Source organism: Ischnura elegans, chromosome 4 (assembly GCF_921293095.1).
Source record: "Ischnura elegans chromosome 4, ioIscEleg1.1, whole genome shotgun sequence".
NCBI lineage: Eukaryota > Metazoa > Arthropoda > Insecta > Odonata > Coenagrionidae > Ischnura > Ischnura elegans.
Genome location: NC_060249.1, coordinates 63,576,136 through 63,603,113, shown reverse-complemented (window position 1 = coordinate 63,603,113; position 26,978 = coordinate 63,576,136). Strand labels below are relative to the sequence as shown.

Here is a 26,978-nt window from a genome sequence, read left to right as displayed (position 1 = left end):
ATTGCAGGCGACGAAAATCAAACTCGTACAGAATATCTGATTAAACTAATAAATAAATTGGATGATCGAACTTATCGAGCATAAAGATATATTTAAAGCGGCGAATAAGGGTTGAGGGTACACAATGGAAAGGTTAGTCATGATACATTGACAACGGCAGTAATGCCACAGCGGAATTTATGCTGAAATACGAATGGGTACACTGCAATAATTAACTACGTCAGGGAAATATGTATTATAGCAGGGTTCGATCAATCTGTTGAATTTGGCGATTTATATTCATTATAATTGATCTAATGTAATAGTATTTAAGCAAGGAAGGACCTTCGTGGGAAGATGAGGAAGAAGATCGCTTATATATGTGCTGATAGCACAGTGTAAACAAAGGTTTTGTTTCCTTTGTAACGTTCTTTTTAGTCTCTGCTGATAGGGTGGCCACGAGAAATAACGAGGTCAGAATCAATAACTATGCAAAACTGTGTATGACTACGAACAAAATCATAAATGGTCTCCGATTGCAGTTGTTTTCTGATATATAATTGTTATACGCTGTAAACAATAGTATATTACCTTCTAATTGGGTGTGTTTTTAAGCCTTTTCGACCTCTCCTCGGCCATACCAGTTTTAATTGGGGGCACAAGTGTCTCCTTAGTTCCTTAGTCGCTCGAAAAAATCTTATGAAATCTTCTTTTCTGACTTTAAAGGTATTAGAGCCTTTCCAGGCGGAGTAATTGCCTTTCACTTAACGTAAATTTGCGTACGATGAGTAACTATTGTATCGGACGGCTAATTTTTTCCATCCCAACATCTTTATCGAAGCAATTGAGTGCGACGATCCGTGCGTTAAAAAATGTCCTGTTAGGGGAATCGGAATTACGGCAGCCAAATGAAGGCGTTATTTTCGATGCTATAAAGCGACCCCGAATTCCGCTTGCGGCCGTCATATGTTTTGATGTAGAGAATCAGGAGGGCGTAATATTGCACCACAAATAGCATCTTCGTCATAAAAGCGCTACCTTTTACAGTTTAGCCCTGTATGACATTCTAATCCTTAAGTCTCCAAGTCTATCGTCATTTTAATGCAAATATTCAATGCATGGTTTTGCCCCTTGTTTTACCCCTGATGATGTCAAAATCTGCTTAGAGCACAGCTACAGTTAAAAGTAAGGAAATGTCTGAAGCGATCGATATTTTTCCACGTAGATCATTTGCTTCCACGAAGTCATATGCTGCCAAAATTAATGCAAAGTTTAGCCAGAATCAGCCACCTCAGAAATGATTGATTAGTCGTATCATTGATACACTTCCTATTACAGGGTATGGGTGGATGATAATGTATCCCAACTACCTTCGGAGAAGGAATGATTGAAGCCAGCTGCATTGGCGAAGAACCGATCCGCCAGCCGCAACCTCGTGAACTGCTCTCCGACGAGGCAGCCACCAGTGAAACCCAGCATTCCGTCTCCGTAATGGTCCTCTTGTAGCAGTCCAATCGCAAGATCCACGTCCTCTGGAGACTTGTAAACTGCTTTCAGGAGACCAAGTGCCTGTCGTTGGAGGATATTGTTTTATGGAGACAACTTTATGGACGCACGAAATCGTCTCAGGCTTCACTTTGCGGAATGCGGTAAATTCATGATAAAATGTAAACTAGAAATGGTAATTTCCGCGCTTCAATATAAAAAACGAAATAAGGAAATGACGGATTATAACGAAAAAGCCTTGAACTTCACCCACACCCCACTTTGTTGCCTGTTATTTATTTCATCGGCCTTCATTCATTTGTTCATCCAAACTTTTCCCCCTCCCAGTCCCCTCACGTCATTTCCATATAGGTTCTCCCTCCTCCTACCTTGGCCCTGGGTATATGTACATAAATTCTTGTTGTATCACCTTGAAAATGACATAGAATGTCGGAAACATGGTCGGTAGTGGAATTTAGTATTTAAGTGTCGAAATTACCGTTTCTAGTTTATAATTCATCATGGATCCCGTTTTATATAGATTTTACAATAATTTTAACATGGGATTGTGGGGTCCCCGCGAGTAACAGAAATGCATTCTTTCCGTCCCTTAGAATGCAATTTTCGGTGATTTGATACCAAAAACTCAAGTGATGTCGTATGAATTACAGGAACTGGTCGCATCTTCATTCCTTTTTGACCTGCAAATCTCTCAAGAGTGTTTCATATTGGCAGTATTTATACCAGCATATGCCATGATTTAATCTAAACTTTCATGAAATGAAGAAATAGTAACTCGATCAAATGCATGCGATTGGTTTTAGTTCATTAAATGATGTGCCCCATGGAATTGGAGAAAAACTGCCTGAGAAATTATAAATTGACTTCAAAGCTAGCATTAGTTAAGAGCTGTAAGGTCAGTATCAGTTAGATGATAGTGACTAATTTTTTTATACTACTATGGTAAGTGAAGTTGATGCTCCGGAAAAAATTCGTTTCGCATACAAGTATATCCTTTGATAAGTTGTCAGTTACCTCCACACTCACAATCTTATCCGATTCATATTCGAAAACGAGTATAAACTGAATATTTTCACTTTGGTTTTATCTGTTTCAAAAAACTTCCGACAGTCGTATCGTTTCAATTTCATCTCATAAAAGTTGTTCCATTGGGTTAGATGCGCTATAAAACTCCCTCCTTTGCACGTATTCAGAATCTTACCTCTTCGTTCATCGTATCGCTGAATCCTTCGAAGGTAACTGCTCTATCCAGTCCACAGTACTCCCGTGCGTCGTTGTATGTACTGATCCCCAAGTCTCGACCCGTTTGAATGTCTATTGCTATTTGATCCATCCCCGCTTTCATCATGTGATCTGGACCAACTTCTCTCTCAATAAACTGGAAAAAATGAAAAAAGCTTAAAATACTCCGTAATATTAGCATATATTTGCCAGTTAAGTATATCGAGAGCAGCTGTGGTAAAGAATTTACGGAATCACTCGCAATGCACAAATTTTGCGAAAATTACTCATAGAAAAAATAATTTGCCTTTAGTATGTATATTATAGCGAACTTTAGTGCACTCTCTTGGGTATATTTTCCACTAAGAAGGCGGAGTACAGTGGTCCCGTATAAAAATGCAACTCAAACTTCAAATTCTCAGTTTATAGCTATTAATTTTACTTAGTCGTTTGGAATTCTATTTGATACGGTCTACAATACGTGTTAACCCAGTGATTATTGCGTTGACGCGCGCAACCCGTCAAACATGGACATCTCTTGAGCAAACCTCCCAACAAGCCGATATTTTCGATTAAAGAGAAATACACCTTAATTTTCTTTAATTGATTGCTTGATTTTCTTGTGATTCATTTATCAATATTTATACGAGGAGTTTGATTTTTGTTGCACAATATCCCGGTAAATCTTGCCCATTTTATTTTTTTAGCAGTATTAAAATTTTATTTGCGCTAATTTTTATGGGCTATTTTTATATCAAATGTATCCATATGGTTTTGTGCCCTTCGAATATGTCTATGCGGTATCCTTCAAAAGAATATGTAAAACAAAATTAAGAAATATCTTTCATATACATGCCTGTCCGACTTCTAGAAGTTTTTAAGTTGTGTGATAGTAAGTTGAAGTTACTTAAGGTTAAAATCTAGCAATACCTTCAGTTACGGTTGAATAAAAATATCACGCTTCGGGTATATTTTTCCCCTCCTAGTGTTGGGAAAAATGCTTATCCAATTGATTCCATCTTTTTTTGTCTCCTATCTTGCAATACTGAATTTGTCTGAACTGTATGAAACATTTTATTCAAGATCGATTGATTGATTCAAGATATCCCACTTTTAACAATATTTTGCATTCGGGTGACATAATTACTTTAAGAGTTCAAGAGAAAGATGGACTTAGAGAAAAAATGAGTGCATTATCACAAATCTCTTCGTTGTTGACCGATTGAGTGATTTTACACCGCGCCCTCGCAATGAGGAAAAGAGTTAGTAGAATCAAACGAAAGAGCTTTTACTCTGCTCTCAATAGTTTTATTTCGCATCTCCTAATTGCTAAAATACACTCGGTAAATATCTTTCCCTGAGATAATTATTCTTTTACGCTTTGCAACGAATGTTGAATGCCATTAAAATAATGTTGGTGAATAAAATGGAAAATTTATGACGTGAAAATAAAAATATTTGGTAAGATTGCTTCATATAAAATGAAATAAAACGGTGATTCTGTGAACTTTTTCCGATTTACTCGGTAAATATTTGTATATTATATTCATTCACCAATGGATTGTCTACGTCTAAGCGTGGTTCGACCGCAGCCTAATCCATTTAATTACTTGCTCTGTGAATATTGGTCACCTAGGTTACTTATCACATCAGTTTACGAAATACCTTCGTACCAATGGCTAAAGTGTAAATTTTGAAGCCTTTAAAATCTGAGGTGGTGGGTAGAGTGAGGGACTTTACGGCATATTTTTTAATAATAATCTTTTTTTGTATCTCTCATACCACTTTGGCGAAGTTCCGATCGAAGGCTTGCGATGGCTGCGTCGTCAGTCCCCTCAGCGCCGAGTCCAGCGATCCCTGCTCCTCTAATTCGGCGTTATGGTCAATGGCACCTAACAAGTCCACTTCCTTTTGAACGGAGCGGTCATCGTGCATGAGACTAATGTAAAATAGCCAAGAAGTTACCAAGATCAGGTGAGAGTAATTGCTAGTGTTTTATTACATGAGTTGTCGACCTTCTTGTTGTGAGAGTATTTCTCCTCCATTTTATATCACTTGCATGTGTTTAGAGAGTAATGGTACCTCCTATCTCCACAAAGAATCCATTTCATAAACCATTGAAATCACAAATTAACCCTTTTTTGACATTGGCTTAGTGGGAACCAATGAGGTTTTGATGGATTTGTATCTGCTATGTGCGAGAGCTACATTATCATCAAATCCATAAACTTTGATCCATATTCCTTCTGCCGATTCACATCAACTGCGTGAAACACATTGTAATATTTCTGTTTCTGAGCAATGGTTAATATTATTAAATTATCACTTTTAAATGAAATAAATGATCAAATAAATAACTTGGCAGATATTTAAACGGATGTAATACTTTCATTACAAGTTTTGCGAATCATTTCGTAAACGAAAGAAAGCTATGCAATGTTTACACGGATCCTGCATCGTAATCAAGTCACCTGAATAAGTTTTTTTTTCATTATTTCACTGCAAATATTTTAAAATATGGTTTTATTTTTAATAATGCCCAGTTCTGTAATTTTATCCATGAATTGTCCTATGCAATTGGTGGAAATACTTTACAGTGTCGTAAATGATTTTGGATGCTATTACTTAGATTAACTACCATATTTTGGGAGAATTTATCTAAGTTAACAGGCGTTATTAGGCTGTACAAAAACCAATTTCCTGCTATTTTACGACCGACATCTTTGAATTAATGCAAGTAAGAGTGGAAATTAGTATATTGAAGTAGAGAAGCTGAGAAAAACACTCAGAAAGTTCACTCAATGCTCCATGTTCACCCACCTTATTTTACTGGGGAGTAGAGAAGCGACCACGGGCGATATTGCTGCTGCAAAGTCACTCATAGCCTCAGCTGATGCATCCTCGTCGTAGGCGTGACTCAAATTTTTGAAGCTCAATGCAAATCCATCCGAAATTTTCTTTCCTGACCGGGAATGTGAAATAAATATATTTCGTGTACAGTTATAACCAGGAATTGACTGAGTCCGTTGAAAACCATGATTTTTATAATGTTTGTGAAAGTAAGTATGTGAAGACGTTATCGGAGATAATTTGAGAAAGAAATCTATTTTTTTAGAATTGAGGAACAATAATTCTCGTTATTAATGTCAAATAAATTTCATTAAAACTTTTTTGAATTAGTCAAAGCTTTTAAATATTGACAGTAGTGTATGTAGGTTATAAATACGTAATTAGTATTATATATTGTTTGTTCACTTGCAACTAGACCGCTCTTTGAATTGTACGTGATAGTATTCCATAATCTAGAGTTAATACCGCATTTTTTGTGTTCTCAATTGAATTATAAGCTCATAGATACATTTTACGATAAAAAGGTAACGTATTATTTATTTGCTATGTAAATATTTTTCTATCCGAATGGAATTTTACTCATAAAATGCTATCGGTAGAAATTTTGGGGAATAGGAAAATAAGTATACCTAGCAGTGAAGGCAAGACCTCGTTGTAGGTGAGGTGGTGGTATAGGGCTATGTTGATTCTCCTCGATTCGAGATAGAGCTCGTCGTCAGACCATGCAGGATTCAGAGTGGAGAGTTTGTCGGCGATTAAGTCATGAAGGCGAACGAACAACGTCTGTAAAGCTGCGAGGCCGGATATCTGGTTCACCATCGGGTTAGCTTCAATGAGAACAAAGACATTAGACGGTACCGTTACGAACAATACGGTACCGTTACGCTGTAATAGTGGTAACATAATATGATCAAGTATGGGACAGTTTGAATTCTTATGGCCTTTTATAAACAATCTCAGTACCTATTATAACAAAAGATCATATATATATTTTGAGTTATACCACCCCTATTCAACCAACGTCTGTCCCTTAGGATCTCAGATATAGATGAAAATTTTTGTATGGGTCTATATTCAACTGAAACTCAATACCACGAGACCATTTTGCGAAAAAAAGCATTCGTGCGTTTAATGCTCATTTTTATTTTTCCGCATTTTTTTCCAAAAACATATCAAATGAGTCATAAATACTTCTAAGTATATCCAGACTTAATTATCATTAAGTCATTTTTCATACGTTATTTGCAAAGCTAAGACTTTGCGTGAGGCATTGAATGTGGAAACTTTTATTTAATGTCCTTTCCTGCTATTTTTATGATGTAAAAAATTCTGATAAACAATAGAATGACTAATCATAAATGAGTAACTTCAAATTAAGTCATATTAGATGGTTGTCTGATCTTAATCTTCAGTGCAGCAAAGAGAGTTTGAGGTGGATATATTCTCACGCAGAAATTTTAATCAAAATATGAGACCCCAAGAGACAAACGTGAGTTGAATTGAGGTGGAAGGGCCCTTTTTTATTGACTTAAGTTGAAAATTAGCATTTATATGTATAATAAATTTATAGCAATAATATTTATTCCTATCATCACAGCTAATGAGTAGTTAAATGCTGGGTCGAAAAAATGAATGTTTACAGTATTACTTTTTCTTTTATAATCCATTATTCCATGTTTTCCTTATTTGAGGAAGCAGTTTAAAACAAAAAAGAATGCAGGGAGGTCGGACATAGAGCATTATCGTGGGCCCAAGAATGGATGAACTTGATTTGACAGGCATGCTCTCAAAGCGCATGCATAAGAAATGTATGGTACTCGTCATAAATTCCAAATAGCTGTGAGAATTATTGGTAAATCTTTCACATCAATATCCTACAGGAGAGCGAAGTACAATCAATCAATCTCAACAATGTCCCAGCTAACTGGTTGTCTTACAAAAGTTGGCTTGTCAGGTTAACGCCCTAATGGGAGTACGCCGTGAAGCTATGCGTTTAATGTAGCCATCATTTTTCACTTTGGTACATTGGATCATTTTTTGGAAATGTTTCCATCTATAGCCATAGGTCGGAATTTTAAAGTGAACCAGGGTTTGGTGTTGCCGGAGAAACGCGTCAGTAACGAGGTCGCGCTGGCTCCGTGATAGATTCGCGCCGCTTCCTCGTTGAAGCTTTTGTTTCAACGCACCATGTACCAATATTCGTGCTCAGCACTAACGAATACTCACGAGTTCGTTATTGCTTTAAAAGTTTCTACGCGTCGCACCGATTGTCATAAATCATTTATTATCGGTGTGTGACTTCCGATCAGAGATTATTAGTCTTATTTTTTATACTTATTTTGTGGATTGCATTGTTTATATTTACCTGTCAGGTAACAACGAGAGTTGCCGTTACTTGAGCCACAAACTTCAGATGCGTTCTCCGCTGTTGGCAGGAATGAAAGTCTTCTCCTCCCACCAGATGGAACCAGCCTCGTCTTCAGATGACCCTTCTCGAAGGCCCTCAATTTCTTGTTCTCATTTTCATTGGAGCCGTAGACAACGGATAAGTCCAAGTACGACGGTCTCGAGTTAATCTTCAAATTGTTGATGTTGTGAGATAAAATAAGGTGAGATTTTATACATTAGTATATTCTTACGTTTTATTATATACTGTGACAAATTTTTCATTTTTTATTTCCCTCTTCAATCAATATAAACTAAAAAAAAACATAAATAAACTAAAAATAGGAGAGAAATAATAGGGTAAATAATTAGAGCTCATTGGAAAAGTCTGCTCCTTATTAAACAACTTTACAGCATCAGAAAAAGGTTGTAAAATACCACAATAACCTACCTTGTTTGGGCCCTTACGAATTTGTATATAACCAAGAACCTTTCGTTCTAATAATGTTAAGAAAGCAACTTCTACCAAAACACAAATAACTAACAAAATACCTCCTAAAAATCTTAAAATAACATCATTTAAATACAAGTACTATTTGTAGGAAATTAACCTACATAGATGAATTCTAAATCCATAGCAATGGTCGTTATGTATGAGCGTGAGAAAACTATCAGCCTATTACGGCGTATTCAGCTAAACTGCGGCACATTGGTGCAGCTACACTTTGTCCCAGGTAACTGGTTGGCTCATATATCCGACACGTTCGCAAATGTGCATAAATAGAGGATGAAATGTTGAAAAGAGGCTATATGAAAATTAAAAAAATGTATAATATAGTCATGTTAAATGCTATTTTTAATACAAATTTGAAGAACTAACAAAAATAATTTCCATGAATTATGGAAGTAGATAAAAAATTACAGTTATTTTTTAGCCTCCGCGTGTGTTTATGATATAAGCAGCAGTAAGAGTGTATAAAATATATAAAAAATATGTAAAAAATAAATAAAGTGTATAAAATATATAAAGAGTTCCAAGGGTAATTTCAATGGAGAGGAAATTGACAAAATCGAAATCACTTCTTTAAAAAACATCTTGTAGCCACGTAAGTATTAACAAATACCAGCGATGAAGGATCCGATTTAATTGCTTTTCGTCCCATGTAACCCGAGAAAAGTTCAGGTAAATGCAATGGGGTCAGTTCCCGGAGAGGTGACTGTAGTTAGTAGACTGTAGAAGTGACAGGGGTGCAATGTGCTCGTGAGGCGAGCTCTAGAGTTGATCTTTTTCATGATCTGAAAAAGTGACACAATTTTCGCTTGTAACAAATACAATTACATATTTTCACTTGCTATATCTCTAAAAATCCTCAAAGGACCTCAGAGGAAATTAGAGACATTTTTCATTTCGAATATTATTATAACAGCCAGCAAAAAAAGTGAAAAAGTTTTTTCTTTCATTATTTTCCACCTTAATGAGTCAAAATAAATGAAATATCATGAAATGTATGGCGTTAAAAACACTTGAATTTTGACCTAATTCATATCCAAATAAAGTAGCTCTCGGCTTTTATAGCATAGCAGTGTATAGATTAATGCAATCAGAAAGAAGAAGTCAGGAATTTGGTTTTGCTGCGCAATTGAAAATTTTTATAAAACAGGGAAATCGCGCAACTAAAAAACATTGCGAAACATTTTTTTACTGTTTGAAAATATTAGTGTGGTAATAGTTAGTAGGCATCGTACATCAAAGCTTCTTACATAATTGCACTATTACTACTGTCTGTAAAAAAAAGCAAGATACTCGAGTTTGAGGAGCTCTAGCGTCTAAATGAAGCAATCGTTTTCAATGCAATAAAAAGCATACGAAAGAGAATTTAGTTCTACGTTATATCATGTACTTTAAAAATTCTTCGGCTCAATAGTATTTCCTGTACTTAATTTTTTCTGGAAAAAGTACCCGTTTTTTGCGCGTAAAATCAAGGTGCCCAACTTTGAGCGATTGGCATTCCCGTAGTTTTCGTTCCTATAACTTGCAATTTTGATATAAAGAAGCCACATCTATTACTAGCAGTTTGCCGAAAAATAATTGTTTATACTACAAAAATTAACGGAGTTGTTGTAAAGGGGCCAGTTTCTTTTTGTTATCCTCAAGTGACACATAATAAAGATTAGAAATTAAAATCATGTATATTTTGTTGGAGGTATCTAAAGATTTAATCACCAATTGAATCATGATCGGGTATTTTTTTTAATCGTCAAAAATTACGGCAAAGTACTATAAACTTTGGTAAGGAATACATGGAGCACAAGTCAAAATAGGCGAAAAACTCTTTTGTTATTTTATTTTTTCTGTTCGTTAATAATGTGCGCGCATGTAAAAAAAATACTGTGAAAATTTTAATATTCTTTGCTGGTATTTTAAGTTTTGCATCATATAAATATGTAGTATTAAACATAATAGTACCTATATTGCGGAAAAGACATACGTTTTTGAAAATCTGTTCGTTACAATAGAAGATAAATGCCATTGAATATTCCTTGCCAATGTTATTACTACGATTATTATATTGAATGCCAATGTTGTAAAATCAGGAAACTCGACCTGTAATACCACCTTAGGTAAAAAACTATAAACAGAGGTGTCAACCTGGTACACTTAATTCGCTTTTGTAATTTGCTTTTTTCCCTTCGCTAATAATGCGCGTGAATATAAAAAAACACAGTGTAATGTTAATAATTTTGATAGGAATTAATTATTTTCATCTTAACTATCTCGATATTAATACACTATTTTTCAAAATTAATTTAGGTATTCGAAATCCTGTTAGTGATTATATGATAGATCAATTTAATGCTTGAAAATAAATTTATTCTGAACATGCCAATGTAATAATTTCAGAACACTGGAATTGTTATGCCACCCTTAGTAGAATTGTGTAAATATAAATCCCTATCATATATACTTACTTGCTGAATTGCTGATCCAGACCTGCGACATTTTGGCGCAATCGCACGTCTTTTATAACTTAGGCACGTCTGTCCGAAAGTCGAAAAGAACCTATCCGTCTCGGATATTGCAATCGGTGAACAATAATCTGGAAGTATTTCCTCTGGGAGCATATTGCCTTTCAGGTCGCAGCATGATTCAGAATTTCCGCCATCTGCTCATTGGAAAAGTTGAGAACATTTTAATTGATCCGTTATAAGCATGTCCAACCTGTCATGAATTTATCTGAATATATAATGCAACGAAATTGATGTTCTAAGTTTTCTCATTTTCATGGCTAGTGGCCAATTTTGTTAAAGAACTCACATAAAATAGCGATAACTAAAATATTTATGCGATGAAAATCTGTAAAAATTAATTTTATATTGCAAAATTGTCAGAATAAGCACGGCTGATTACTTTGTGATAATTGATATGTTTTAATTTTCGGATTGATTTCTGATGAGCCATTTTTTTGCGAGAACATAGAGAAGTTATGCATAGGGAAAAAAGAGTTCTTTGAATGTTAATTCCAGCCGTATGGTATACCGTTACTTATTACTTCGAATAGCTGTGCTATTAGGCTAGGTAAACAGCAAAAATGGTGCGTCTCATGTAGTTAAAAAAATTGATCTCAACTCTTGATACTATTAGATTTTTAAAGCAATGTTAAAATTAAAATTTTTAAATCATTATGTGTTTTATATTTTTTATAAATTATTCATTAATAGTTGCCTAAATATATGTAAAACATGACCAAACATCCGGTTGGACTATTTATTTATTGTCTGAGAGGGAAATCGTTTTCCTTTTAAAATAAGAACTTGAACTTTCTATTGCACTCACCATTCTTTCTGGGTACCATCCCTTGAATATCCTGAGACACAAACATCAAGTAAATGCCATTGAGAAGTGTCCTCTTTGAATCGATGTCATCATTCGTCCCGAGCATGGTCGCTGACACTTCTCTGGAACTGGGTAGCAAAGAATTCCCCACGACTGATCTGGGCATTGTACCTTTTCCTGCGTGTTAAGTTTTTATATATCTTAGGCACTGTAGTTATCCCAATTGAGAACAGTGGTTGGTATCAATGAACGAAAATATAATACAACTGTCTAATGTTAACTACAATGGCTTGCCCGTTCATCCCAAAGTGTACAATATAATGAAAATTCAACACATTGTAGGAGAGACCATTTTTATTTTGCTCATATTGCTGGATAATTTATATATTTTTAAACTTTATTCGATAATCACTCAACATAAATCACTCTAAAAGCAGTGTACATTATACTTTGCAATGTGCGTCGGCTAAATAGGAAGTGGAAAAGAATGTTATGAATGGGCACGAAGGCGTTTCATTATATTTAAATGCCTAAATGGCAGAATGTTTGATTTTGTGAACTTTATCTTGACCACGATCTAATGCATGAGTTGCCGACCTTCGTTATAAGGAATTTTGATTGGTTTACTTTTTACAAAAATGATCACAAACGGCTGTCATTGTACAGTACCGGGAAAAAATTACTACCTATGAGCAGAAAATTTTCCAAGTTTGGAATTGCCACCGAAGCACGCCTCCGCAACGGAGAGCAACACAACAAACCGTCTGTGTTGGAGGAAAGGTCCTCTTTTCGGTACGGTCGAAGATGTAGCTACGTGAACTATTGTCCAGACATGCATTTGCACAGCTAGTTCTGCCGACTTAAGATCGTTAAGACGATCGCTCGGATAATCATAATCTGAACGGGGCATAGGAATTGAGTTGCGAAGTATTCTGAAGCCGCCATTACCTCCGCGGCAAGCATTTGTGCGCGTATTGCTGGATAAGACGTGTGGGAGCGCAATTGAAAAGGAATTTCGTCCCAACCATGGTTGTATTACATGCTTAGATATGTCCTCGTGATTGTGGTTTTTTGGGATGTCTGACTGCTATGCTTTGTCTTTCACAGAGAGAAAGAGAAGAGGGGGAGGGCACAGACAGAAGGCACAGACAGAATTACATTCCGTAATTAAATTCTTATTCCTTATTTCGAATTCATGCCGTGGTACACCCATTCCGGAACCCCACTATCCTGTATTGAATTTAATAAAATAAAAAATAAAATTGAAAAAAATTATACTCCTTAGGAGTGTAACTACATGAGAATGTAGCTCTACCTACCATCGTGGTACCTGGGGAGCATGACTCTCTTAAATGTACCGCCGGCCACTCCATTGCTCCTGTGTTTCAAGTTGTTACAGGTGCCGTCATAACTCTGTATGGTTGATGAAGGACAATGGCATTTGTCGTCGGTAACTCGGCACATCATCTTGTATAACCTCGTCCCCTCCACTGGCATTCCTAGTCGTATTCGGAAGAAAGGAAGAAGAATGGAGCATCTTAGATAATTCCAGTGTTCAAACGTTTTTTCGAACGAACCGGAAGAATAAATTGATTTAAACAAAGGAAAACAAAACTAATATTGCGGTTTACTTGAAATGGGAGGAAAGAAAGCGGTCAAATGAACCTTTAACTTCATGCTTGAGGTTTGAATCATGCAATCAATCTCGAACGAGACATGGGCGTACCCAAAATCAAAACTGGGGATGGGGCAAAACTAGCAGTGGTCGATCAACTTGTAACTTTTTTGCACTGGAAAGGTTAGTGAAACCAACATTTTAAGGAAATTATGACAGCAATTTAATAGTTTCTATAATTATTTGCTTGAAAAAAATAATGATTTTTATTTTAGTTCCATGGCTTATTCTAATATAATTTTTATTCAAGAGGAAAATTTGTTCATAACTTTTGTTTTGAACTAAATTTATTTCCAAGTCTGGGGGGGGGGGGCAGTTGCCCCACTCCGCCCCCCGCTGGGGACGCCTATGGAACGATATGAATCCAAAGGCTGAGGTTGTGCGCTTTCGCTGATAAGAATTTGTGATTTGTCACTGGGATTATAGCGATCATTTACATAAAATATGTAGCATTATTCTGGATTCAGTGTTCAACGATTTAAATCTATAGTGCGGATTCAGTTTGGATATATGTCCCTCCTCCTCAAAATTTCTTTATTTGCGTACAGTCTCCCCTTTATGCTATTATATTTTATTTCTGTTATACTTTATTCGAGTTTGGCGCATTTCCTTGCCACTGTTTGAATGTCATTGCTGGTAAATGAATATGCTAGAATTATCTGACTGTGGGAGATAATATTGATTTGCATAATGATTGTTTAGATAAAAATTAAAATTCCACTATTAACATAACAAGCATTTTAAATGCAGTCCGCAGCTACTTACTAGTTGGAACTATTACCGCAATATCTTACGTATTATCTTTCGATTGTCAAGCACACCGCCGAATCAACTCCTCGCATTTTGCTATTTTAAGTCGTCATTAAATCATTTCGAAATTAAAAGTAAGAGTTGTTCAGCTGATAATCAATAACTGACTAGTATTTGGCATAGTTATTAATAAAACTTCTATGCATGAAGCATACAATTAACAGTTACATCTACATGAACTATTATAGTTTTCATATTATTCGTGCAGTACCTTTCGGCATTAAAAATTTAAAAAAATTACCTGTTCAATGCTTTTAAAATAATTTGTGCGCTAAATAATTAAATTACAAGGATAAAAATTTTTTATGAGTCTTTAAGGTTATTAAATATCAAGAATTACTAGGACAAAATTTAAATTAAGAATTATACTTAAAATTTATCCAGGAATATTGCACGTAAGATTTTGTACTACTTGTTAAGTTAAAACGTTTTTTAGCCTTTATCGGTTCATGTTTGCATGTATCTGTAGCTAATAAATGCAATATAATTCCACATTAAAGAATCATTACCTACCTCTGCCCAACATTAGTCTCAACTTTGTAAACTGAAAAGTAATAAAATTATCTAGGAAAAATAATAAAATTGAAGTTTGAATTCTCTGGCTATTTTTATAGATATATTTACTCAATTAGGCATTACAACCTCTACATAAACATATACACATTAGTTTCCTGCGTAGTTTACATTTTTTAAAGTGTAGTTCAGCATAGCAGATAGGCTACGACAATGAGTATAATGCGACCGCCAATTTCTGATAAATTGATTTGTCTCCTCATCAGAGGAACTACCTCTTTCGAAGCGATTGTTTAGCAAGGATGTGGAAAAATGTGCTTCGTTTTCTGGTGCTTTAATGTTTTCAGATGCAACCCACTAAATAATATTGCAATATTCTTTCCAGGAAGGTTTCGAGCCGAGGCCTGCTATTTGGGATTTCGTTTCACTGTGCATCAACGGAAATGTCGTCCGAGATAATGAGATCCCGAAAGTCAAACCTAAAGCGGTAGCATTTAATGCAATAATTTAAAATTTGAAATTGATTCAGTATTGTTTTTTTAAAGTCTATGGCAGTAGAAAAGTAAGAGGGCCATTTCAATACAAAAGGTTCACGAAGATTATGTACTACTAATCAAGGTAATGTTTAACATATGAGTACCATGAAAATAAATTGACTTATTCATCATTAACATATATTTAACATTAATTCGGCTAATGAAGTTGACTAGGAGAAGAGAATGAACTTAACCAAATTATTTGAGTTTCATACATACCATATTCCTCAAAATCAAATTCTACTGGATTTACAGGGAGTGCAGTTGTGGTAGTAGACGGAGCCAGAGTGGATGATGTAGTAGACAGGGTAGTCGTACTTGTGGGCACTGCAGTAGTAGTGGTAGGAGGTTGTGTCGTAGTGGTGGTTGTAGTAGGAGCGGAAGTACTTGTGGACGTGGTGGGTGCTGCCGTAGTCGTAGATGTGGTGGGGGGTGCACTTGAGGTGGTAGTCAGCGTAGTTGTAGTCGGACTCGTAGTCAAAGACGTTGATGATGTTGAGGGTAGAGTTGTTGTAGTAGTCGGTACGGTGGTGGAAGATGTAGAGGATGCTGTTGTTGTAGAGGGTGTTGCCGTTGTAGTAGTAATAGTAGTCGTTGTGGGTGGTGGAGTGGTAGTACTTGCTGTGGAAGTGGTCGGTGCTGTCGTAGTCGTGGATGTGGTGGGTGGTACAGTTGTAGTGGTAGACAGCGTAGTTGTAGTCGGAGACGTAGTCGCAGTAGATGTCGATGTGGATGGGACAGTTGTTGTGGTTGTGGGTTCCGTGGTTGAAGTTGTAGATGGTGGTGTCGTTGTAGTGGTTATAGTGGTCGTTGTTGGTGGTGGAGTGGTAGTACTTGTTGTGGAAGTGGTAGATGCTGTTGTAGTCGTGGATGTGGTGGGTGGTGCAGTTGTAGTGGTAGACAGCGTAGTTGTAGTCGGAGACGTAGTCGCAGTAGATGTCGATGTGGATGGGACAGTTGTTGTGGTTGTGGGTTCCGTGGTTGAAGTTGTAGATGGTGGTGTCGTTGTAGTGGTAATAGTGGTCGTTGTTGGTGGTGGAGTGGTAGTACTTGCTGTGGAAGTGGTAGGTGCTGTTGTAGTCGTGGATGTGGTGGGTTGTGCAGTTGTGGTGGTAGACATCGTAGTTGTAGTCAGAGACGTAGTCGCAGTAGATGTCGATGTGGATGGGACAGTTGTTGTGGTTGTGGGTTCCGTGGTTGAAGTTGTAGATGGTGGTGTCGTTGTAGTGGTTATAGTGGTCGTTGTTGGTGGTGCAGTGGTAGTACTTGTTGTGGAAGTGGTAGGTGCTGTTGTAGTCGTGGATGTGGTGGGTGGTGCAGTTGTAGTGGTAGACAGCGTAGTTGTAGTCGGAGACGTAGTCGCAGTAGATGTCGATGTGGATGGGACAGTTGTTGTGGTTGTGGGTTCCGTGGTTGAAGTTGTAGATGGTGGTGTCGTTGTAGTGGTTATAGTGGTCGTTGTTGGTGGTGGAGTGGTAGTACTTGTTGTGGAAGTGGTAGGTGCTGTTGTAGTCGTGGATGTGGTGGGTGGTGCAGTTGTAGTTGCAGACAGCGTAGTTGTAGTCGGAGACGTAGTCGCAGTAGATGTCGATGTGGATGGGACAGTTGTTGTGGTTGTGGGTTCCGTGGTTGAAGTTGTAGATTGTGGTGTCGTTGTAGTGGTAATAGTGGTCGTTGTTGGTGGTGGAGTGGTAGTACTTGCTGTGGAAGTGGTAGGTGCTGTTGTAGTCATGGATGTGGTGGGTGGTGCAGTTGTAGTGCTAGACAGCGTAGTTGTAGTCGGAGACGTAGTCGCAGTAGATGTCGATGTGGATGGGACAGTTGTTGTGGTTGTGGGTTCCGTGGTTGAAGTTGTAGATGGTGGTGTCGTTGTAGTGGTAATAGTGGTCGTTGTTGGTGGTGGAGTGGTAGTACTTGCTGTGGAAGTGGTAGGTGCTGTTGTAGTCGTGGATGTGGTGGGTTGTGCAGTTGTGGTGGTAGACATCGTAGTTGTAGTCAGAGACGTAGTCGCAGTAGATGTCGATGTGGATGGGACAGTTGTTGTGGTTGTGGGTTCCGTGGTTGAAGTTGTAGATGGTGGTGTCGTTGTAGTGGTTATAGTGGTCGTTGTTGGTGGTGCAGTGGTAGTACTTGTTGTGGAAGTGGTAGGTGCTGTTGTAGTCGTGGATGTGGTGGGTGGTGCAGTTGTAGTGGTAGACAGCGTAGTTGTAGTCGGAGACGTAGTCGCAGTAGATGTCGATGTGGATGGTACAGTTGTTGTGGTTGTGGGTTCCGTGGTTGAAGTTGTAGATGGTGGTGTCGTTGTAGTGGTTATAGTGGTCGTTGTTGGTGGTGGAGTGGTAGTACTTGTTGTGGAAGTGGTAGGTGCTGTTGTAGTCGTGGATGTGGTGGGTGGTGCAGTTGTAGTTGCAGACAGCGTAGTTGTAGTCGGAGACGTAGTCGCAGTAGATGTCGATGTGGATGGGACAGTTGTTGTGGTTGTGGGTTCCGTGGTTGAAGTTGTAGATTGTGGTGTCGTTGTAGTGGTAATAGTGGTCGTTGTTGGTGGTGGAGTGGTAGTACTTGCTGTGGAAGTGATAGGTGCTGTTGTAGTCATGGATGTGGTGGGTGGTGCAGTTGTAGTGCTAGACAGCGTAGTTGTAGTCGGAGACGTAGTCGCAGTAGATGTCGATGTGGATGGGACAGTTGTTGTGGTTGTGGGTTCCGTGGTTGAAGTTGTAGATGGTGGTGTCGTTGTAGTGGTTATAGCGGTCGTTGTTGGTGGTGGAGTGGTAGTACTTGTTGTGGAAGTGGTAGGTGCTGTTGTAGTCGTGGATGTGGTGGGTGGTGCAGTTGTAGTGGTAGACAGCGTAGTTGTAGTCGGAGACGTAGTCGCAGTAGATGTCGATGTGGATGGGACAGTTGTTGTGGTTGTGGGTTCCGTGGTTGAAGTTGTAGATGGTGGTGTCGTTGTAGTGGTTATAGCGGTCGTTGTTGGTGGTGGAGTGGTAGTACTTGTTGTGGAAGTGGTAGGTGCTGTTGTAGTCGTGGATGTGGTGGGTGGTGCAGTTGTAGTGGTAGACATCGTAGTTGTAGTCGGAGACGTAGTCGCAGTAGATGTCGATGTGGATGGGACAGTTGTTGTGGTTGGGGGTTCCGTGGTTGAAGTTGTAGATGGTGGTGTCGTTGTAGTGGTTATAGTGGTCGTTGTTGGTGGTGGAGTGGTAGTACTTGCTGTGGAAGTGGTAGGTGCTGTTGTAGTCGTGGATGTGGTGGGTGGTGTAGTTGTAGTGGTAGATAGCGTAGTTGTAGTCGGAGACGTTGTCGCAGTAGTTGTCGACGTTGAGGACAGAGTAGTTGTAGATGTCGGTGCCGTGGATGAAGTTGTGGAGGGTGGTGTCGTTGTAGTAGTTATAGTGGTCGTTGTCGGTGGTGGAGTGGTGGTACTTGTTGTGGAAGTGGTAGGTGCTGTAGTTGTCGTAGATGTGGTGGGTGGTGCAGTTGTGGTGGTAGATAGCGTAGTTGTAGTCGGAGACGTAGTCGCAGTAGTTGTCGATGTGGTCGAGACAGTTGTTGTGGTTGGGGGTTCCGTGGTTGAAGTTGTAGATGGTGGTATCGTTGTAGTGGTTATAGTAGTCGTTGTTGGTGGTGGAGTTGTAGTACTTGTGGTGGGAACTGGATTTACTGGATAAAGTTTTTGTATTTGTTTCATCACATTTTTTCTCTTTTTATGAAAGAAAAATCTTGCCTCGTTTTTATCGCTTGCATTCCATTGTCTTGGTGTTGCTGTATGAAAGATTTTCATAGATATTATAACCTTTAAAGCTGTAATTTAGAAAAGCCCATCGCATGGTTAATTTTTTTCATTAGAAATACCGAAAAATCTTAAATTTTCTTTTAAATTTTTTCGGAATAATTTTTTATAACAGTATGTGGTTTGAGTGCAGTACTGTTTTCATGTGTATGTAAAGCATTATTCTCTGATAATACTTACACTATGTAAGATACTTTTATCTTAGGTATATGAAAGCCTAATCACAATGATATTATTGGTTTAGAAAATAAATTTAGGCACTAACCTGTTGAGTTGTCTTGTATGTCATTTCCCGGGTCAGGCGTGAATTTAGCTTCGATATAAGTTATGAAGATGAGGAGTGCCGTTAGCATCACGTGTGTTCCTATGTGTAGTCTGTGGAATAAATGCAGAATGTAGTTATAATTTTGTTAGTTATTTTGTCGTTTTTTCATTTTAATTCAAACGAATTAGAATGGTGTAATCTGCAGAATTCTTAGATAGCAAACCCTTGGTTATGCTCAGCGAAGTAAATCAATTTTAATCGTGTAGTCTCTAGTGACATTGGTATGAATAACGAAGTGCAATATAATACCTTATAGTATTCATTATAAAGTGTGGGTTCCTTGATTGTGAGTTAATGTTATTGCATGATAATTGACGACAGTTTTAAAATTAACTTCAAGGAACCCACAGTTATTGTAATAAAAAAGCGTGCGTTATTGATCCAATACATATAGGATGGAGAAAAATAAAATAAGTAATATTAACCCTGGATAGCTGATGTCAATACGAACCAAAATTAAATTACGTATGATGTTTCAATTGAAAGCGCACCATTTTAAACGGCAGAAATTTTGAGGCAAGCGTTCCGATCGGCCGCGAGTTTTACTTGTTTCCGAATGCATCGTAACCTCCCGAAAGGCAAGCATTTCAATCAAGCATCAGGTTTTATTAGCTTTCAAATTAAATTAAGCACCATAGTTACAAAACCAATTTTGGAGCTTTAGGCTACCCAAGAGGCCATTGAATATTTTTGGGATCACCTTCAGAAATACAATCGTAATACCTTGCGTATTTTTGCATAACAAAAAATGCCTTCCACGACAATAGGAGGTCCTGCATATAATAGCTATAGATTTTTTCGTTGTTAAGAAACTAAATCCAGTAAAATGCAGTTGTTTCGATTCAAAACACTTTTTAAACAAACAGCACAATGAGATCTTTACATCGGTAGTTTCAAAGACAACTAAAAATAGACGATCACACACATACATGCGATGGATAGGTGTAACCTATCCAGGCGGGGCTGGAACCCGCGGCCTGTGGTAGGGTAGATGAGAACTTTTCCACATCTTTACGGAGGCCATAAAATGTGAATTACTTGCCTCTTCATTATGGCTTCTAGTAGGGCGAGGAAGCTCTTGATTCTCCCTTTGCTCTGTTAATTCCGCTTGCGATTAAGCCCCTGGCAGTGGTCAAATTCCTCAGGACTTAGAAACAGGCACAGAAGCTAGTAGGATATCGGAGGGAGGCAGGCTCCTCCTACAAAGTTTGACTTATGAGTGCATGGTTATATACACTCACATATAGCATTATGTCACACGAGGTGGCAAAGATGGGGTTCATTACACTCACACGAAAGTATATTAATTAAGCAGTAGACTTTATAACTGCAATTACTGTTATCTCTCATTTTCAATTGACCCGTTTCACGATAAGATGTACTTGGTATAGAGCATCGGCTCATTCATTGGCTATTTTGGGCTCTCTAAAAGACAGAATATGAAGAGGTTACGTCAATAAACTGACATTTTATCACTTTCGCTATCGTTTTTCCCGCTCAATTGACATATTTTCCGAGCAAAGATATATGGTATATGAGTTTAATAATGGCCCATAAATAGCTTTAGTACTTTTTCCCTCGACAAATGCGCAGTTATTAAGGTCAACTTCGCAAAATTTTTCTTACTATTTTTTACTCAGTTTTGATTATGTATGGTAATGGTAATGGTAACTTTGCCTAATTTTCCTTTGCCTAAGACGGGTGCTGCAGGCAATATTTTTCAATTGGATAAAAATCTTCATCAAAGCCTTTCAAAAATATACTTCAGTTAGTTTGTTGTCTATGAAATTTGAATAAACTATATTGTTCTTTATGCAGAAGTAGCACAATTCTTTTTCTTTTAATATTGAGTGTTGTTTCATTAAATAAATCTGTTGACTAAATATAAATTTTTCTCAACCTTTGCTTGGATCTGAAGGGCATTATTGGTTGTTAGGACATTTCCATGCCACATAAAGATAGGATGTACAATTTTTACTTGAGCATTACGACTGTGACTTCTGCTTGCTATATGAATATTCTGTTCTCATAACAGTACTTCCTCGGTGAATATATTGCTCTTTTCCTTTGATAGTGTGAATATAGGAGATCCCGTTGATATCAACAGGGATTTTTATCTTGAAATATTATTCATGTACTCGAAATTGATTGTTTTTCAAGACCTTTTTTACTATCCAAATTAATATCACCTTTCAGGTTCTTCGTTTCTCGTAATAACTTTGGATTAATTTTCCAATTTTCGGCCCATTTATCAATTTTTTGGTTGAACACATGAAGATTTTACTCATGTGCTTATGATCGGACAGAATTTGAGAATAATTTCTTCCCCAGTAAACCATTTGCTCTTTGCTGACTTCTCCCATTCCGCGAAGCTGATTTATTGAAACGAAAAAGCGATAAACTTTACTGGGCATATGAGGGTATAATTTTCATCGGTAGGTAATGTTAAAATTTTTTTATTAATTACCCAGTTCATACGCACCATTTAAATACTGCTTAACATCGTTGGTGCGCTCCTAACATTTCTAGCTCAGTATAGATTAGGAATAATTTTGTGGAGAATTGTCGAATTAAGTTTTTTATTATTACTACGAAAAGTAAGCATCGAAATTGGTGGTCAGAAATACATTTTCTTCATTGAATTCACATAGATTAGAGAAAGTTTACGCGGATTACTATCGATGAATTTTCTAATTTTGACGTTTTAACTTAGGAAATGTTGGAAATTGAGGTTTTATAAAGCTGTTTATGGATTCAAAATCATATGCATTCAGATGTTTGTTATTTTTGCTATTAACTGTAACAAAAAGCAGTGACGCAGCGAGGGGAGGTTGGGGGGATAACCACATGGGAAAAATTTGGGGGAAAATGTTTGTCACTAATATTAGGGGGACGGATGACTTACCAACAAAACATATCTAACTATTCACCTAGCCGTAAAACTAACCATTTTTAACCATTTATCTTAAAAAATTTCTGGAGGAGGGCCCCCCTACCTCTCGCTTACCTTGGCGGGTTTTCTATACCCTCCAGACCCGCCAGTATTAGTTACTCCTAAAACCCACCCTAGCCTTAATTTCTACACTGAAAGAAAAAATTGGTTGTGGTATCCATGAGTTGCATCCCACCACACCCAATTTATATGGCTGCTGGGGCGGCGGGGCTCCATCAACTCCCCCCCCCCCTCGAAATATGAAAACGCAATTACTTTCCTTCATAAATGAAAACAAAATGTTGAAAAAACATGAATTTACAAAACATTTCTTAGCCTATGAAAAGTGTAAAAGTTAGTTGAAAACCCTCTACTTAGAACTCTGTTATCACAAATCCCCCCCTCCCTGGTTTTGGACCACCCCGAACGAAATTCCTGGCTACCCCACTGAGTGACACCAGATGAAAGTAGCATTATATTACCCTTTCGTGATACTATTTCCGCCACCTTCACTTCCGGTTCGAGTTAGAAAATGCATTTGGCTAACAAAAATTGCTATTTACTATAAATTTTGGGACTCCTCATTTACACCGAAACTCATTGCCTCGAAGAAGACTCACTCACCTCAGGTCACTATGATGTGGAATCGAATGCAATAAATAATGCAAATAGGTTAAATGATATAAGACAGCAGTGTTATTTTATAATACGTATTTATTAAAAAAGGAAGCAACTTTTTAAAAAGAAACAAATTTTCGGTTGACAATTTTTGCTAAACAGAATGTCTGAAGGCTGGATATAATTTATAGTCCGGTATTCTCACAAAAATTACAGGCTGTAAAGATATTAAGTTTACAACATCGATGGAGTTCACTATGCTGGTTTCAAGAACTTCGTTGCTATGACGAAATTCGTCGAAATCCAAGGTGTACAGCACTTCGTAGACGAATCACTCAATCATTTTTGGTTGAAATTATTCTGCCCACTTTTCCAAATTCAGGAAGGCTGAACTCGTCGATACCAACTGCAAGACATTTTCTACTTCGGTTACGAGTGGACTTCCACTTCACCCAAGGTACCTCAAGGCAAGCCTACACAAACTCTCGGGGAATTTTCCTATAAGTTCACAGTTGTCCATCAACACCTCACAATTTTCCTCTAAGGAACTGATACATAAAACTTTTACATTATTAAACTTGCTTTTTTGATTATTGGTTACCTTTCCTACCTATGGTGCCAGTATGTGCTTGTGCGTGGATGCATTTTTACCGATGATGCACTTAGCATGAATATTAATACTTACCCCTCTACTCCACTGACTCGTTTAGATACCTATTTTTAAAATTATTTAATGGATCAAATTCGTTTAAACTGTTCTTAATGCTTGTGCAAACCATTTCAATCGTTGCTACAGATCAAGGATATGACCACAGCAGTTTCACGGATTTCTTCCGCAAATATCCCTCATGTAACCATACTGGTAAATTCTTGTAGAATACCTATATTCATTGGGGAATAAAAAATATTTTTTTTCTGCAATAACACAATAAAAAAAAACAGATTTTTTGGATGGAATAGGCTATGAACTTTGATGTTTTGCATCTGATACCTGAAGAATTAGACGATGAATCAGTAGGTGGAAAGTGGTGATGTATTATTTTTTTTGAAAATGGGTGGTTGCTGATAACTCCAATATACGTTAAAGCAAATATGATTCTGATAATATGATATTGTAATATATTTCTAAATGGTTAAATGTAATTTATAACAGTTTTTTAATTTATTTTCTGATGTTTTTTAAAACTTTTATGTTCTTTGTAGATCTAAAAAAATCCCGGTACAACTTCATTTCTTTAACCAAAAGTTATACTAATCTTTTCGCGATTGCTTCATGAGATTGATGTGCTCGATTGCCTAAGTTACCCATCTTCTAAGGATTTCAAAAACTTCGCTTTTCACCTTTTTTTTAGAAAATTCTTAGTTACGCACTGAACTTTTGTAAATAATATTTTCAAAGGCCTTGTTTTGCCCATTTACTATTTTTATTTCTTTAAATCTTTGGGTTTAGTTCGTCGCACACAATAATAATTATATTCTCGTTATGTTTTGAGTATAGCATTGGTCAATCACCCATGTATTCAAATGCTGAAGATACAAAAAAATTGACGAAACATTGATTTTAATTTTTTTTGTCAAATTATTAAAGCAACTATCGGTCAGAATACCCCGAATGAGAGAGGAAATATGATTAATCCAAAGAACTGCTCACAGAAGGAAATATATGTCTTTAAATTATAATCGTTCACATTAATTATTAGATTGAGCCAATGCCAGAAAACTATTTTTCAATGGTTTTTAGAAATCAGCAATAGCAAAGAGTTCTATAAGGGCTGACTCTTTGCTTGCAAAAATGGAGAGAAAGTTTTTTTCCCAGTATTTATAAAAAGATTTCTTGTTATAACGGCACATCACGAATACATTTTCTCTGACTCACTATAACTAAAGGACTTACCATCCATATTCAGGGCGCTGTGTTTCTTTATGTAATCGTAAATAAGCCTTACATTATTTGCGAGGAAAATAAGTTGTTTTCGTCCCTTAGGACTTTTTATCTCATCTTAACTCTGCCAAAACGAACTAAGCCAAACTATTTTCCTATAACAAAATACTTGCAACAGTGGTGCGATTTGACGCTAAAAGCATTTATTATTCTTGTTTCACGTGATCTTAGCTACATTGGGTAATGCGGATTGTAAATTTCATTTTTATGCACGGAACCTTAACGTCTTTAGGCCTGTTTTAATTCCAAGGAAAAAAATAATTTTACCAGATAAAATGGTGCGTATAATTTTGCCTTATTAAAAGTTGTGGTTTTTCCGCATGTGGGTTTTCCGCATTACTGATGAAAAGTGTAGCTACATATTTAGAGATTATCAGATGAATATGCGAAGATAAAAAATAAGCAAATTAATGTTAATAGCTTAAGGTTTGTTAAAGATTGCATCAAGATGGATTTTCCTCCTGCAGTGGAAATACTTGTAATATTTTTCTAGTTATTCATCGAGTAACTAAGGATGTAAGATATTAAGATTCAATTGGAATGGAAGAATTGTTTTAGGGTAAATCGAAAAATTATTTAGGAGGAAAGCAGACGCATGGAAATTTGTACAAATCAATATCAGATTTTCATTTTATAGCATTTTAACCGTTGCTTTCCGTAGCCTCTGCAGACTACTTTCAAATGTACGCCACAGTAAAATGTCTCCGAGTGTATTTAATTGCTTTTTTTCTTTGATCATCGTGAAAGAGTTCTGCTATGTTTGTAGTTTTACACAATATCAAAGAATTAATAATGATATCAGCTGCAAATTTTTATTTATTGTTGGAAAATTGAGAAGTAGAAGTTGGAATATTTAGGCATAGAGGGCATAACTCCGAATTTATTTTTTGAAATTGGCGAATAATAATAATTTGGATTTCACAAATAACCGTCTGTTTCCGCCGACATTCCTGCCATGCTTTTAAGGGGGTTATATTTAAAAGCCTATGCCGTTATTGTATGCGCTAAGATTAATAGGAAGGGCCAGGCTCGTAGAAGGTAGTGTGAGATGACAAGTCAGACGCCTGGTTCCACAACTTTAATTCAAAGAGCATACGGGTACATTAGCCCCATCCGACATACAGCGCAAGACTCCCCTTGCATTTTCCCTCCAAGAGGCGTGTCGCGTCCGTCTCGTGACCCTGTCGGCGTCTTCGCATTGTTGCCTTGAAATGGCTGCCTATTGGCTCCCGAAGGAAGTACTTCCTGGGGTCTCTTCTGTTCTCCCTATTTCGTACTCAAACGCCTGAATACCTGTATAACTTATTCACTTACAGGACTAGTGTTTCCCTCCGAAGAACCCGGTCAGACCTTAACCTTCTCCATATACCCCAAGCCCGTACCAACCTATACCTAAATTCCTTCCAGATCACTGCTTCTAAGTTTTGGAATTCATTACCCCCCTTAATAAAACGCTCCTCCACCCCGGAATCTTTCAAGAGTAAACTGTATGAATATTTAAAACCGTAAATGTATAGTTTTGAGTTGTACAAATCTTTGAGTTGATTAATTTTGTTTATGTTGTGCTATTTCATAATTATTGTATTTTTGAGCACAATGTTTAATTGTATTTAGGTTTTTTGCTCTTATGGGTTTCCCAGAGCATCAAATAAAGCATTCATTCATTCATTCATGATTATGCGTTTCCTGCGCCTTCCCACGCCAAGATACTGCGACGTGTTAAACGGCATAGAGTGCAAGAGAATTACGCGACCGAATAAAGACCGATCCCACGCGAGAGGTTGCAAGGTGTTAGGAGCAGTGGCGCAGCGAGGCGGGGGGGTTTTGGGGGTTAAACCCCCCCCCCCCCCCCAGAGCTCAGAGAAATTTTTAAGTTTAATCGATTTTACTTAAATGGATTGATATTACTAATAGGGTAGTGTAAGTGAATTCTTCTCGGGTTTCCATCCGGTTGAGCTCCATCCCCATCGCTGCCGACGCGACGTTTCGATAGAATCCTTTTCTATCGTCATCAGGGCCGATGATGCCAGTAGGAAAGATTCGCTGGGAAAACACCAA

At 37.3% G+C, this 26,978-nt stretch overlaps 2 protein-coding genes across 2 annotated transcripts in view; one reads left to right on the top strand and one right to left on the bottom strand.

The window, feature by feature from the left end:
• LOC124158160 (mucin-2-like) overlaps positions 1 to 16,847 on the bottom strand; it is a gene marked incomplete at its 5' end in the record, with an annotated part of 39,170 nt that extends 22,323 nt beyond the window's left edge. Inside the window, 6 exons of the mRNA XM_046533343.1 lie at positions 1,350 to 1,548; positions 2,687 to 2,863; positions 4,489 to 4,645; positions 5,527 to 5,668; positions 6,186 to 6,383; positions 15,530 to 16,847. Coding sequence (XP_046389299.1) covers positions 1,350 to 1,548; positions 2,687 to 2,863; positions 4,489 to 4,645; positions 5,527 to 5,668; positions 6,186 to 6,383; positions 15,530 to 16,847 — 2,191 coding nt within the window. The remainder of the gene's footprint in view (positions 1 to 1,349; positions 1,549 to 2,686; positions 2,864 to 4,488; positions 4,646 to 5,526; positions 5,669 to 6,185; positions 6,384 to 15,529) is intronic.
• A 193-nt stretch (positions 16,848 to 17,040) lies between these two features.
• LOC124158159 lies at positions 17,041 to 18,981 on the top strand. The gene has a single exon (XM_046533342.1). The coding sequence runs from the start codon at positions 17,041 to 17,043 to the stop codon at positions 18,979 to 18,981; it is 1,941 nt and encodes a 646-aa protein (XP_046389298.1).
• Positions 18,982 to 26,978: the final 7,997 nt, after the last annotated feature.

Excerpts from the sequence above, each read along its gene's own strand:
- LOC124158159 (XM_046533342.1), top strand. The coding sequence starts at position 17,041 with ATGGATGTGGTGGGTGGTGCAGTTGTAGTGCTAGACAGCGTAGTTGTA.